The sequence below is a fragment of the Benincasa hispida genome, chromosome 1, assembly GCF_009727055.1.
Source record: "Benincasa hispida cultivar B227 chromosome 1, ASM972705v1, whole genome shotgun sequence".
Lineage (NCBI taxonomy): Eukaryota > Viridiplantae > Streptophyta > Magnoliopsida > Cucurbitales > Cucurbitaceae > Benincasa > Benincasa hispida.
The window spans coordinates 5923146-5938337 of record NC_052349.1 but is presented as its reverse complement, the minus strand read 5'-3'; the positions used below and the strand labels follow the sequence as shown (position 1 = coordinate 5938337).

At 35.0% G+C, this 15192-nt stretch overlaps 2 protein-coding genes across 5 annotated transcripts; one reads left to right on the top strand and one right to left on the bottom strand.

Moving 5' to 3' along the window:
* Positions 1-2740: 2740 nt before the first annotated feature.
* Positions 2741-9704, bottom strand: LOC120073406. 4 transcript variants are annotated; one of them, XM_039026255.1, is made up of 10 exons: positions 8810-9704; positions 8579-8677; positions 8194-8396; positions 7714-7910; positions 7384-7492; positions 6962-7275; positions 6298-6804; positions 5195-5276; positions 3523-5079; positions 2741-3102 (listed from the first exon to the last, which is right to left on the bottom strand). In XM_039026255.1, the coding sequence occupies exons 1-10, from the start codon at positions 8875-8877 to the stop codon at positions 2954-2956; spliced, it is 3285 nt and encodes a 1094-aa protein (XP_038882183.1). In that variant the 5' UTR covers positions 8878-9704; the 3' UTR covers positions 2741-2953. The 4 variants fall into 4 exon arrangements, with proteins under 4 accessions (XP_038882183.1, XP_038882192.1, XP_038882196.1 ...); XM_039026264.1 differs by having other exon boundaries at positions 5195-5273; XM_039026268.1 differs by having other exon boundaries at positions 6397-6804; positions 8810-9703.
* Positions 9705-12271: 2567 nt separating this feature from the next.
* On the top strand, positions 12272-14752 carry LOC120070322 (50S ribosomal protein L5, chloroplastic). Its single transcript, XM_039022247.1, has 3 exons — positions 12272-12589; positions 13201-13401; positions 14254-14752. The coding sequence occupies exons 1-3, from the start codon at positions 12323-12325 to the stop codon at positions 14593-14595; spliced, it is 810 nt and encodes a 269-aa protein (XP_038878175.1). The 5' UTR covers positions 12272-12322; the 3' UTR covers positions 14596-14752.
* Positions 14753-15192: the final 440 nt, after the last annotated feature.

Here is a 15192-nt window from a genome sequence, read left to right as displayed (position 1 = left end):
TCTGAACCAAAATCTATTGAAGAATGTCGACATAAAAAAGATTGGCTTCAGTGAAAAGAGACAAAATTAAACTCACTTTCAAAACATCAGGTTTTTGGACCTGTAGTCCGAACACCAGAAGGTGTTAAACCTGTGAGATACAAATGGGTACTTGTGAGGAAAAGAAATGAAAATAATGAGGTCACAAGATATAAAGCAAGACTAGTTACACACGATTTTTCATAAAGATTTGGTATTGATTTTGAGAAGATGTATTCTCCTATGGTGGATGCAATTACATTAAGATATTTAATTAACTTGACTATGTATAAAAGTTTGGATATGCATCTTATGGATGTAGTCACAACATATTTATATGGATCGCTTGATAATAATATTTATATGAGAATTTCAGAATAATTTAAGGTACCTGAAACATATACATCAAATTCCCGAGAATGGTATTCAATAAAGTTACAAAAATCACTATATAGATTGAAACAATAAGGACGGATGTGGTACAATCGCTTGAGAGGATATTTATTGAAAGAAGAATATCAAAATAATCCAATATGTCCGTGTGTTTTTATAAGGAAATCAAAATCATGATTTGCTATTATAACTATATATGTTGATAACTTGAATATAATTGAAACTCCTGAAGAGTTTTCAAAGGCAATAGAATATCTTAAGAAAGAATTTGAGATGAAAGATCTCGGAAAAACAAAATTTTACCTTGGTTTGCAAATTGAGTATTTAACATATGAAATATATATTCATCAATCGACTTATACAGGAAAAATGTTGAAAAGATTTTATGTGGACAAAGTACATCCATTAAATATTCCAATGGAAGTCCGTTCATTGGATATAAAGAAAGATATATTTCGACTTTGAGAAGATAATGAAGAACTTCTTGGTCTTGAAGTACCATATTTTAGTGTAATTGGTGCACTTATGTATCTTGCTAATAATACAAGACCAGATATTGCATTTTCAGTAAATTTATTAGCTAGATATAGTTCTTCTCTTACAAAAAGCAATTTGAACGGAATTAAGTATATACTCTGTTATCTCCGAGGAACAATCGATATGGGGTTTGTTTTATTCAAATAAATCAAATTTTGATCTAGTTGGTTATATAGATTCTGGATATTTATCTGATCCACACAAAACTAGATCTCAAACAGGTTATCTGTTCACATGTGAAGGAACTGTTATATCATGGCGATCGGTAAAACAGACTATAACGGCCACTTCCTCAAATCATGCTGAAATTCTTGCAATTTACGAGGCTAGTAGAGAATGTATATGGCTAAGGTCAATAACTCAGCACATTCGTGAAACGTGTGACTTGTCTTCTAATAAAAATCTTCCAACAATATTATACGAAGACAACATAACGTGCATAGCTCAAATCAAAGGAGATAGAACAAAACATACTCTTTTCTACACTCATGATCTTGAAAAAAATGGCAACATCACTGTATAACAAATTTATTCGGAGGATAACCTAGCAGACTTATTTACAAAGACATTACCAACCGCAACTTTTGAAACATAGGTGCACAATATTGGAATGCGGCGACTCAGAGATCTTAAGTAATGTTTTCATGAGGGTGAGTAAATATATTGTATTTTTTTAGGAGTATGTATTATATGAAATATATACTCTTTTTCCTTCACTAAGTTTTTCCCATTGGGTTTTTCCTAGTAAGGTGTCCCAAAGGCCATGTGTCATGTCATGTTTAGTGTCCATGTAAATCTAATTTTGCCTATAGCATTTTGTGGATCTTAAGAACACACCTACATTAATTCCACTTTCATTAATTTCTATATTATCCAATTTCATGATTTTGGTTATTTTATTTTATAATTTTAGTTTTTATTTATTTATTATTAGTAGATAAAAATATTATTATATTATATTTTTCAAATCCGTATTCCCGATGTGCTCCTCAATTTTCATAATAGAATCTAATTTTTGAATCTACCATCAAATATATATTTAAAAATATGAAATTTAATTCTATTTTCATTAAATTCTTTGTTTTCAAATTCTTTACCAAAGAGGACTATCCTAATCGTCATACACGCGCTTTAACATTGTGGATATTTTTTGAACTTTGGTTGAAGACAATATTGGAACTCTATAAAGAATAAAAGTAAAAGATATAGACTATCCTAATCCAGAATATTATAAAGAGTGAAGGTATAGTTAAAGATATTGTACTATATATATATTATTTTTAAAATAGTAAATAATTGAACAGTTTGAACCCCATCTTGAAAGGAATAAATTAGATGTAAATAAGGCAAGTTTCGTCAAATTCAAAATTTAAATTTTAATGTAAAATTCAATTCAATTAGTAAAAAGTCACACTTTGCATTGGGAAAGAAGGATAATTAACATTTTTAATATACAAACTCAAGTTGAAAATTTTTATTATTAATGGTTATTACTATACTTGTAAACTCCACGCTCTCTTTTTCCTTAAAAACACTTCAATGGAGGATCCCAATCCAGAATATAAAGTAGAAAAAGGAATTAATCACGCCAGCCAAATTTTAGCAAAGATGAACTTTATTTCTTCACCTTTGCCTCAAGAGACAACAGAATAGTTCCATTAGTAAAAATGGATCCATATAGCAAACAAATCTATTTCTTAAAATGGCCAAACACTGCACTTTTTCCTTCACCTACTGATTTCACTTAGGTTACTTAGGATTTTGTTTATACCTACGGATTGATCAAAAACAATTCTTGAAAGAGGTATTCAATTTTAGGGATGAATCGAATGAGTTAGAAACCGTTAGGGAAATAAGCAAAAGACAAATCAACAAAACAGCCATAAGAAGAATTCTTTACTTACATTTCTCACTCAATCCTCTACTAAGAGGTGCAAATTGTTTCCATTCTCTATCCAAGGAATTGAGGATTCGGGCAAGTATACTTGGAAGTACAGTGTTACAATTACCTGTACCCGTAACCCATGTTCAACTCGTGACCGTACATTCCCTGACCATGGCCACCACTGGCAGAAAGCGGATGAATTTGCTTCGAGTTTGATCTATGTCCCATTTGGATAAGCCTCTGTATTGCGTCTGGTTGGTTACCAGGAGCTGAAATTTAAACGAGAAACAATAATGAAAAAGGAGAGCCACCCCACGAAATAAGAGATCAATGCCAATATATTCAACTGCCTTCTACGTATGTTGCTTGATGTATTCACAAACAATACAAGAACTCCGGCAGCAGGCATGCAAAGAAACGGTGCTTTTAATCCCACGATAGATCGAAGTTAAGTAAAGAATATCTTAAACAGAATCAGACAAAATGAGTCAAAAATCATAATTTTGCATCTTATCGCTAAGGACAAGAGATTATCAGACAACAGCAGCACTTAATGGATGCAATATCAAATTTGGCAGAAATATAAACAAATAATGCCCAGATAAGCAGGATATGGAAACTAATATATCAGTAATATATATATGAACAAATTAACGATTGAAGTGCAAACATGATAGCATGAGAGTTACCAGGCGAGGGTAATCTGGGACCACCAATATTAGGCACACGCTGACCGATGTGAAACCCTTGGATTGAATTGAGTTCCTGCGGCAAGCCAGTCACCTGATGGTTGGGTTGTGAAGGTGCTGCACTACCTCTGGCAGAGTGAGGATGTAGAGGAAGATTTCTGTTTGACATAGGTGGAGCTACACCTCTAGATAACCCTTGTAGTAGATGTTGTGGTGGAAGATTGACTGAAGTTTGCATCTGCTGCAGCATTGGGTGATGAATCGAATGATCAAATCCAGATAATCCAGAGGTAGGAGGACGAAGCATATTTGCTACAAATTGATGATTAGATGGCGAGTCATGATGCACAATTCCTTCTGGCAACATTAAATCTCCCTGAGAATTCATGTTAGGAGGACGAGGTTCAAATTGATGAAACAACTTGACATTATTCGTTTGTGGGGGATGAAGCTGAGAAAAGGCAGAATGAACAGGAGCTTTCCGATGTGGCATTTCAGTCTCCCTCCTATCATAAGGGTTGGCTGAAAAAGGTAGCCCATCCACACCTCCTATACTTTGTCTTTCATCTTTGAATGCAGGGCTAAGCATTGCATTATTGTCTTGTGTGTTGTGCGAGAACAGTGGTTGAGGTTTAGCAGAATTCCCCATAGAAATGAGATTCTGAAAGTTCATAGAATCGCTTATGATTAAACTGTCCTCTTCAGGAAAGGGCATTTCAGCTGGTCCGCCAATCTTATGTCCCAACTTGGCAAGGGGATGAGAAGAATCTGATTCAGGTCGAGGGCCATTCAGATTTAACCAATTCCCACGAACTATATCTGGTTGGTTTTGCTGTCTTTGATCACCATGATCATGATTAAGCATACTGGACCGAACTTCATTGTTGGACAAGGGACCATCATCTGTGATCGGACCATGAGACTCTGAAGCATCACTTTTAACAGATCCTGATGAACCCCTTTGTGCTGAAACTGGAGCTCCAACTGATTGAAGCTCCTTCATAAAGGCAGACCCAAAAAGTGTTTCAAGAGTTAATGTTTTCCCCGGATTTGAAATGTTGTGGGTGCTTTCCTCATTATTGTGAAATACAGGGCCCATATATCCACCATCATCACCATATTCCGAAATCAATGGACTCGAACCCTTCTGTAACAGTGAGAGAAGGTGCTGTGATGCATGATCATCACTTTTCACAGATGGATGTTTCACATCAGCAACAGGATGACTACATCGTTGATCAGACGGGTGCAAAGCTGAGTCATTCTCACTGACTTTTGACAGCAGTGTCTGTTCAACGGCTTCACAGGTAAGGATTGCAGAAACAGCCTCTGGCTTACTCTTATTATAAAATGGCTCAGGCTTTGCAACATTGGATGATGTTGAACTTGATGTGATATAATTTTCTGCAGATTCATAACCATGGAAAGCAACTGTAGGCAGAGATTGCTCAGAATGCTTCACATCAGCTACATCATACCCACCCTTTTCTCCACCTACAATCATCGTAAGCAAGTCAATTGACCTTTTAGGTGAAAGGTCGTCCTCCTGTTTCCTATCTGCAGGGTGAAAAAAAAATTGAGCTATGAGATATAAAAACTCAGCTGATCGGTGAATAAACCACTGTCCACTGACATATGGAATCAATTGAAGACAGAAATTTTACCAACATACCGCTGTCCATGAACCAATGAGCAAATTTAGATGATTGAGCATTTTGAGGGCTGCATACATCGTCCATCTCGTTGTCATGCTGCTGCCAAACACCCGGAAAAAACACACATCAGGGATGGATGTATCCAAACTTGAACTGCTTTTGTTACTTGTGGTCTTAAATGAAAAATCTAACAAGGAGAAAAGGCGGGCTTAACACTATTATAATAAATAATATAATTAACATGTTTTCTATGATAATAAATAATATAATTATTATTTATTATAATAGAAAACATATAACATTATTTATTATAATACAAGGAGAAAAGGAGGTGCTTATTTTCCTCGAGCAGCAATTAAATACGAAAATTTTGTTAAATGATGTAATATACCTACTCTGGTGCCATAACCTAAAAACTTAAGCTGATGGGTCAAGTAAATTTAATATCATATCATCTAAGACTCCCCCTCACTTGTGGAATTGAAATATGTAGAAAACCCAACAAGTGGAAAGCAATATTAATTAGGGAGAAAATAACATTGTAGAGGTTTTGAACACAGGATTTCCTAGACCACTTGCTCTAATATTATCTTAAATCACCAGTTGACCCAAAAACTTAAGCTAATGGGTGAAAGTAATTTTAGTATTATATCATCTAACACTCTCTTCACTTGTGGGCTTAAAATATGTAAAAGAAATCAATATTGATTGAGAATGAAATAACATTGCAGGGATTTGAACACAAGACCTTCTAGACCACCTACTCTGATACCATCTTCAATCACTTATTGACCCAAAAGCTCAATCTAGTAGATGAAGGTAAATTTAATATTATATCATCTACCAAAATTCAACGAAAATATATGCAACAAAAGAGTTATAGCTCCAAATTATATAACAATTTCATCCCTTATTCAACTGGGACCAAATGATTCGTCAACAAAATGACTTCCTATTATAAGATTGCAATTCAGAAAAGATATTGAAACATCAGGAGTTGATTCAGCATAATTCTTGCAATCTAAGCTCAACAAAATCTAAGCTGTGCAAGATGCGGAGGATCATAACTTATGACATTTTAGAACTCTAAGTTGGGCAAAATGCGTAGAGGATCATGTACCTTGTCGTAATAATACCACAAATAGGATGTTGATTTTGATTCAAACCCAGAAAATTTATACCATGACAGAAAAGGATGAATTTTTACATTCACGAGTACCTCAATAAAATTAGTAGCATCACCATCTAACTTCATGGCACTGCCAAAAAGTTTCTCCAAGATGGAAGATGAATGAACTTGGCTTGGTTCACCAATGGCAGTATTCGCTGGTAACTTCTCAGTCTTACAGTCAACAACTGTACTGTTATCAGAAGCTTCAAAAACTTCCAAAGATTTTTTGTGCGATTGATTATCTATTTCAGTTGTTTTATTAGACATGTCTACAGCAGAAAACAGATCGAGAATCTTTTCGCCAGTGTTGTTGGTAGAAACATTAATGCTGGTTTTTCTATATTGTTCAGCACGACCCATTTGCTCTGATGAACTTTTTCCCTCTAAATCTTCAGCAATCCCGTTATGCAATTGCTCTTCTTTGGTTTGCAGACACTTGTCAATGTCATCCTTGCCCTACAAAGTGACAAACATATGTTCAATTAATAATGAAGGAGGAGGGGAGTTCGCTTGTGCCAAAAGATATCCATAAGAAGGATAACTATTTATTACAATGATGTGAATGACTAAACAAATGCTGACGACGGAAAAAAAAATGAAAGCAAATAATCACCTCCAGCAAATGAGGATTAACTGAAGACCTTGTTGCAAAGTTTTTTTCCAACACAGTGCTGGTGAATCCAGGAGGCACAAGTGGCCTAGATACAGTTGACTGTGATGTAAAAGATTTTTCTCGATCATTCTTTGAAGTTTGTTTTAAAGAGATGGATTCATCGACACCACTGATTGTATTCAATGATTTCTCATCATCCTTAGACTCGTCCAACTCCATTAGGATGGCAAACTCATCTCTCTGCTTCACAGGATTTGATTTGTGACTTTCTTGAAATGCCTTATGTTGTTCTTTCCTCATTGACTCAAATGAAGCTGCAAACGTTTATCAGATAAAAAATTATTGCTGGGAAAATATATTTGAACAAGATCTGTGGATGTACCCGTTCCTACATCGAGCATCATAAAGAAAAGAGTGATTACCTCTTCTCTTTTTTTCCTCTTCAACCCTATCCTCACTTGTGTACTCAGAAGAACCAAAAGTTTCGTGATTGTATGAATCATTAGTATTCCCTCGTTGATGGGCTACAGCCTGATTAATAAAAGAACAACATGCATAAGGCAAGCTTAATCAAAATCATTTCAAATTTTTGTTGAGTAATTCGTTTACCAATTCAACAAAATGATTCTGACTATGTCAAAACACGTATCATTGAAGGTATAACCATAACCTAAGGATAGAAATTTAATTTAAATTATGTTCAAATTATGTTCGCAAGTGAAGAGATTGGGAAATATAATGTGATTGTAAACCTTATAAGGACGAGGTGGATGATATGGCTCATTGCTTCTGTTGAGCTGGTATTGATCATTTGCTCGAACCTTTGGTGCCAAAAATGCTGGTACATATCCAGATGGTCTAGGAAAGGAACCACTCCCAAGAAGTCCATCATGTTCAGGACCCTGCGAAGGCCTCCTAGACTGATCGCCATATCGCCACCCAGAATCCACTGTTAAAATGAATAATCCAAAGGTCAATACTGCAATGCTGACAGCCTGACAGAACTCCATTGTCAGCAGCATTTGGGCAGGGATAAACATCATGATAGATATATAAAGCACACTCGGGCATGAATGTTATTATTTCCAAGACAGCAGTATTTTTTTTTCAATAATTCAACTACAGTGGGAACCCAGCCGTTAACCAAGCCAAACAGGATATGATATTCAGATTAAATTATATTAAACAATATAATTATCTTAACTTAACAATAGATTAAGATGAGACCTTACCTGAATCCCTATCAGATTGTGAGTCACTATCCTTATCACTCCGTCCAGAAGAATGAATTTCCCTCTTTCCATGTATGCGACGAGAATAATTACTCGTTTCTGCCCTGCTGGGTGGTGATGAGCCATACTCATTGCGCCTAAAACTATTCAAAGACAAAGCTCCAGAAACTCTTTGCCTATCGTAGGAAGCTTCTTCAAATTCACTACACAAGGGAAAATGTACGCTTAGAGAAACAATCCAACAAGGAAAATAAGAATACGACCACAATGCTTATTTTTGGTTCTTTGCTTAGTAGGATATGGACTTCAGTTGGGCATAATAAGAATAGATATCAATTAAACAGTAGTCAGAAAAATAGAACAGGAGCATGAAAGAGCATCTTACGCCATAATGGATTGGTCAAAGCCGCTCGGCAACTTTTTGCAAACATCCAAATCGCTCAGGGACAACAGGAAATCTCTCGTGTAAGAAAACTTTGGTTTCCTAAACCGATCAGGAAAATATTGTCAATACTGACCAGTATTCACAGGGGAAGATGAATAATAAGGGAGCAGAAAGAAATAAAAAATTAAACCACGTGAATCGTAATTGAAACTGCAAATTGTAGATAATTACTTTCGCAAATCATGCTGTACTGCAGCGGTCTGATCGTGTGAATTCGAATCATCCTTCTTGAGGCTCATTCTGCTATGCTTAGTCTTAACAAGATTATCAGAGCAATCGATCAATATGCAAAAGTCTTCAACAGCACCAGAACCACTTTACTGAACGAGAACAAGAAGTTTATAAACAAAGCCGCCTAAGATTGCCGCAAAGCTAACTCTACGTTTATTGGATGCTATACCGCCTCATTCTTTAGAGAAAACCAATTAATTCAATGTAGACAAAACGCTAAGAACTTCTCTCCATCGCCTTGTCCTCGAATTTGTTCTTTCAATCGAGCCTAATTCAAGTCAGATAGCATTAAAAACACGAACTCAGAGGCAATCCCATGTTTGATCCAGCTGAATGCGCATCAAAAACCATCAAAAAATGAACTCCATTCATCCAAACTCCCTCGCCGAAAAATTATTAATCTCCAACTCACGTTAACCACTTGTTTCAATAAAATCGCAACCCCATAAAACAGACTATTGCGTAAAACCGCGCATTCCACGAATCACAAATCCAATTCCCGAATGATCCATCCAAAAACCAAACGAACGTCTCGTTGTAATACGTGATTGCAGATGTTGCACCAGAACAAATTCTAGGGTTTTGTTCAATCCAAGAGCTCCAAATTGAAACTAGGGTTTTGGAACATAGCGAACAAAAGACAATCCAAGAAAAACACCTGGATCCAAAACACAAATTATTCAAAAATCAATCACCATGAACACAAACTTCTTGTGGATTTGAATCTTTCAGGGTATTGATCTATGGATTTCCCGAGTAATCGACGCGAGAGAGAAATTTGAGTGCTGGATTTCTGGTCTCTGTTCATCAACCTAAGCCACATCCATCAGAAAAGAGGAACAAAATGTAAACTTAAAAAAAATTAAAAATAAAAAATTCAACTAGTTACAACGATAAGATAATCTCACCCGCATATTGCTCCCTGTAAACCACGCGCCAACGAAAATTTGTTGAACAACATTTTCACGCGCTATTTGGGAGCGTAACGGTGAAGATAAAATTTTACCCTGGAAAATTATAAATAAATAAATAAAGGATTTAAATAAATGTGAGCCTCCGAAATCTATATTTTTAGTGCGCCGTCTACCTTGCATTGAGCAATTCTATTTGGTTCTCCAAATTTAATTGGTGTCTTTTCTTTTTTAGAAAATTTATGTAATAAATAAGTTGTAATTTAAGAAGAGTCAAGTTAATTGGTGTGTTTAGTTTTCTTAATGGTGATATTAATGATCATTAACAAATTAAATAAATATATGAATAAATCAGAATGTTAGTAGTTTTAGAACCCATACAAATATATAGTTTAGAGTATACATATTGATCGGGTCCATATTGTTAATCTTTTTTTAAAAAAAAAATAGTTCACAACATATGAAGGTGAAATGTAAGAATTCCATTCCAGTTAGTTGTGTGATTTGTATTAGATAAATTAATTACATGTAATGAATTTATCTTTAAAAAAAAACAAACAAACAAACATAAAGCAAATTCTCTTATATACAGCTATTCTCTTGCTTTTCCCCTCATTGTTGCCAAAAAAAAAATAAACCCTAAAAAATAATAATAATAATAATAATAATAAATAAATAAATAAATAAATAACCTATTTCCTTCTCTTGTCAATTTGACAAAGTTGCATGGTTTTTTTTTTCCATTCGGTAAAGCAGTTTTACTCATTCCCCTTTTCACTCGGGCCAATATGCTTTATCCATTTTTTTGTTGATAAATTTATCTTTACAAACTTTAATTATAAGAAGAAGAAACTTGTTTTACTCTAACATTGAGTAAGGTCTCAACAATAGTTGATGAGTCAGGGGTGTACAACGGTCGGTTGATGTCGATATGGGAGAAAACCGGTATCGAAAACCGACCAAACAAAGAGTGTAAAATTCGTCCGATCGTCGGTCGGTTTGGCCTTTTTTCTTTTTTTTTCCTTTTTTCCTTTGAGCCAAAGTGAATGAAAATGAAAGATGAATTTATAATGTATTATTGTTAGGTTAATAAAATTAGCAACTTTTTAAATTTTAAATCAATCATTTTTTTTTTATGAAAATGATTTAAATAAATCATGTAATGGGTTTGAAAATTAGGCAACATAAAAAATAATAAATCAATACTAAAATAGTAGGTTGGACTTGGGTTGGTGGTAGTGAACTAGCTTTTATACTTATTTAAAAAAAAAAACAAATATATATATATATATCGGTCAGTCGGTTTCAAATTTTTTTCAGAAAAATCGAAAACCAACTGACCTTAATTTGGTCGAGTTAGTTTTGGTCGGTTTGATGAGTCATTGTTAATTATATTGATAAAAATAATAGAAAAACATATACCATATATATAGATCTCAATAAAATATAACTGTGTAGTATAAAAGTATAAATGTTTTTTCCCTTTTTTCTTGTGCATCCTCGGTTTGTTGCTTTAGATATTGAACATTGAACTTATTTTCCCAGGGTGTTATGGGTATCCTATGAAAATATGATCCCATTAAAGTCGATTCATGTGATTAAACCTAAAATTGGATAATATTATAGTAATATGTGAGGGTTTATAGTCCAAATCAAACGTCGCATCAAATATATTGTACGTGAATTTCTTTTAATCATAGATTGGTTGATGCAACCAGATTAATTGAAATCTCATTCACATTGAAAAGAGAGAAGCAATAACTTGGGTCGCACATCGATTTGACGATCATTATCATCTATGATAATTTTTTAAAAAATGATAATTATCAAATGTTGAGCAAAATCTCAACGGGAAGGAAAAAAATAATATGTTTATACTATTTGGAATATGGGGAAGAAGAGATTAAAAATATCCTATAAATGGAAAGAACAAACGGTAATACGAGATAACGGTAAAATCACAATAAAAGAATCCCAAGATAAATGTAAAAAAAAAAAGAGTGAAAGAAAAAATATATATGAATATAAGGATTATCGTTACAAATATTTTATTTGCCTATAAATAAAAGATAAATGCGTTTCACTAAATTTAGTAATTGATTAAGACGATGCATGAGAAGATTAAAAAAAAAAAAAAAAAAAAGTTATTTTTGCATGAGAAGAACATGGTGAATGGTAAAAAAATTGAAAGCGAATGGTAAAACAATATTTACTTACCTAAAAAAAATAGAAAAAAATTATTAATTTTTTTTTAAAAAAATAATAATAAAAAAATCGAGGCTCCATCCTCTTGGCGGACGAGCATGGCGTCTGAAGCCTTCCCTTATCCAATATAACAGAAAGATTAAATGACGAATTTACCCCCACTATCATCAAAATTTACAAAGATTAATTGCTTTATTAAGCAATGGCTTAATGGTAAAAAACATGGAAATGTGAGGGTATACACGGGATTTGGAAATTCAAAAAACTCCCTTTTGGCTGAAGTGATCCTGTACTTCATCTCTTTCACTGAGCGAAGGAGAAACGTTTGTGAACTCCGATGGCTTCATCATCCCTGTTGAGCTCTGCGACGTCGTCGTTTCATGGCCATTCCCCATTCTTCTCAGCCCGTTTTGCTGCACCGATTGCTTGCGGAAACCCTAGCAACATAGCTCCATTGGCGGTGAGAGTAAAAGCCTCGACTGGCGGTGCTATAGTGCTTGTAGACAAGGCAGAGGCTGAGAAAGTCAACCGGCTCAAATCCAATTACCTTGAGAAAATCGTGCCGCTGCTCATGGATGAGTTCTCCTACACTAATATCCACCAGGTAGTGACAGCGTAATTTGAGGAAGTATTGATTGAATTCTTGATTTATTTTCTCGATTGGTCGCTGGAGTTCTTCGGATTTTAGATTTGTGAAGTTCGGTTGGATCTTGATTACGTTGTTTTGATTGTTTCCGGAAGGATAATTTGTGTGCTCTGTAACTGTTTAATACAATTGCTAGGAGAATTGGAAATTATTCTTGTTTTTTTCTTCATATTTCAATCCATGGAATCTGACTATGTCTATTGCATAGAATCGCTTAGCTTACGGAGCTTTAAGTTTCTAGACACAGGTACTTCTATGTTTGTATGCAAATATGTACACCCGTGAGGAAGATAAGGATTCTTGACGAATTAAATACCCTTAAAACTGAGACGGAATTCGGATTTTTACTCGGCTGTGGTATTGTACAATACTTGTTTTCTCTTAGATTAAGTTCGAGTTTTCATTTTTGGCTGTGATTCTAATTGGTGGGTCTCGAAGAATTCTGGTTTTAGTGTTTTTTTCCCTCCATCTCAGAATTTTGGCACCCCATATGATGACTAAACACAAATTCTTCTAATGAAATATCCGTACAAATTCTTCTAATGAGATATCTGTACCTTTTCTGTTAGGTCCCTAAAATTGAGAAGATAGTAGTGAACTGTGGTATTGGAGATGCTCAGCAGAATGCGAAGGGTTTGGAAGCTGCAATGAATGAGTTGGCATCCATTACAGGACAACGACCTGTGAAAACACGTGCAAAGAAGTCCATTGCAACCTTCAAGATCAGGGAGGGTCAACCACTTGGGATTGCTACAACCCTAAGGGGAAATGTGAGTTTCACTTGTTCCTCTTAAAAGTTTTAGCCAGTCATTGTTTCTTTTGATCTTCTGGCTTCTGTTATAGCAGCATATCTTGATTATGGAAAATAAATTTTGATATTGGGAACTGGCTCTGATTTTCAATATTTGTAGTCATGAACATTTCATATGTTCTTTTACATGTCTATCTTTCCAGTCTTGAATAATTACATCGATGGTCTGTACATGCTTTTAACGTATTCAGTGTAGTGTATGCCTCTAGTATGATGATGTTAGGAATTCAATTGTTTGAGATGATATTATAAAAGAAGTGCGAAGAGGAGGAGGGAGTTGCTCCTTCATGTCATGGGCTTGTTACACAGTACCGTGATACTCGTTTATTGAAAAAGATTTGTGTGCCAATTGTCAATGAGTTGAAAGGACAAAATAGACTGTTCTCTTATGTATTTTTATAATTGAAGGTATCTAGCATTAGTGAATGGAAGAGGTCATGTGTGTGGCTGCAGGTATTAGCATCATTTCGATGATCCGTAAATGCCTCGATGTGTTTAGTGCAGTGGATTTCTCTGTGTAATGATGTTAGGAATTTGATTCTTGAGATAAGGAATGGCCTCGGAGTAGGGAGTTTCTCTTTCACAGGCTCAATACTCGTTAGTGAACAAGACTTGTGTGTCAATGTCAATTATTATGTAGTATATGGAAGGACAAAAAACCTAAGGGGTATTAAAGATCTGATATTGCAATAATGGAAGGTATCTTGCATCAATACATGGAAGAAGTTTTGGGTTTTGCTGCCTGCATTTGTGTCCTAAATGTTAAAACGACTTGATTTTTATGCTGCTTGCTTGTTGACTATACTAATAGGTGATGTACTCCTTCCTGGATCGTCTTATCAACTTGGGGCTGCCTAGAACAAGGGACTTTCAGGGACTGAACTCAAATAGCTTTGATGGACATGGAAATTACTCCATTGGTATTCGTGAACAGAGTGTGTTCCCAGAAATAAAGTTTGACACACTTGGCAAACCGAGGGGAATGGATGTTTGTATCACAACAACAGCTGAAACCGATCAAGAAGCTCAGCGACTCTTGGCTCTCATGGGAATGCCTTTCAGAGAGAGTGGTGGCTCTGTAGCTGTGATGCGGAAAAAGAAGCTAAAGTCCCACCATTTTGATTCCAAATCCAAGGGAAGAGCTCGGAGATAATGAATGCATTTTAGGAACAAGGCTTTTACATTTCCTCAATTCATCTGTTGTATCTTTACTCAAAAAAACTATACTCTAGCAAATTTAGCTGGGTTGTATGCTAATTTGATGAAGTTATAGAGGTTTGTTTATGAGATTAGTTCCTTTAGCTCGGAAAGCCAATCGGGAATTTTGCATGCCTGAACAGAGTTTTAGCACCGGATGCTGCATATGAGCAGTATTCCCATGGCCATTGAACAGACCACAGGCCTTGCTCTGAATAGTAATACCTAAAGAGAACAAACTTTTGTTTGAGAAATTGGACAAACAGTAAAACTAGATTTAAAGCCACCTCCCTGATTAAATCACTAGTTAGTTAGTTATTATAAGTTGTAGCATGTAATCTGTATTCATTTTTTTCCATTCAGCCATAGTACCATCATTTTTTTTCCCAAATTGTTGTGGAGTGGATGGATCGAACTGTTAACTAGTGTCTTATCTACTCAGTTGTGTTCGGGTCGACTCTGCGAGTGTCTCAAGTCCCGTCAAACCTTATTCGAAACTAGGATATAGATAAATGAGAATCTTCAAAAGCTCTCTAGTTCCTGTATGCATTTG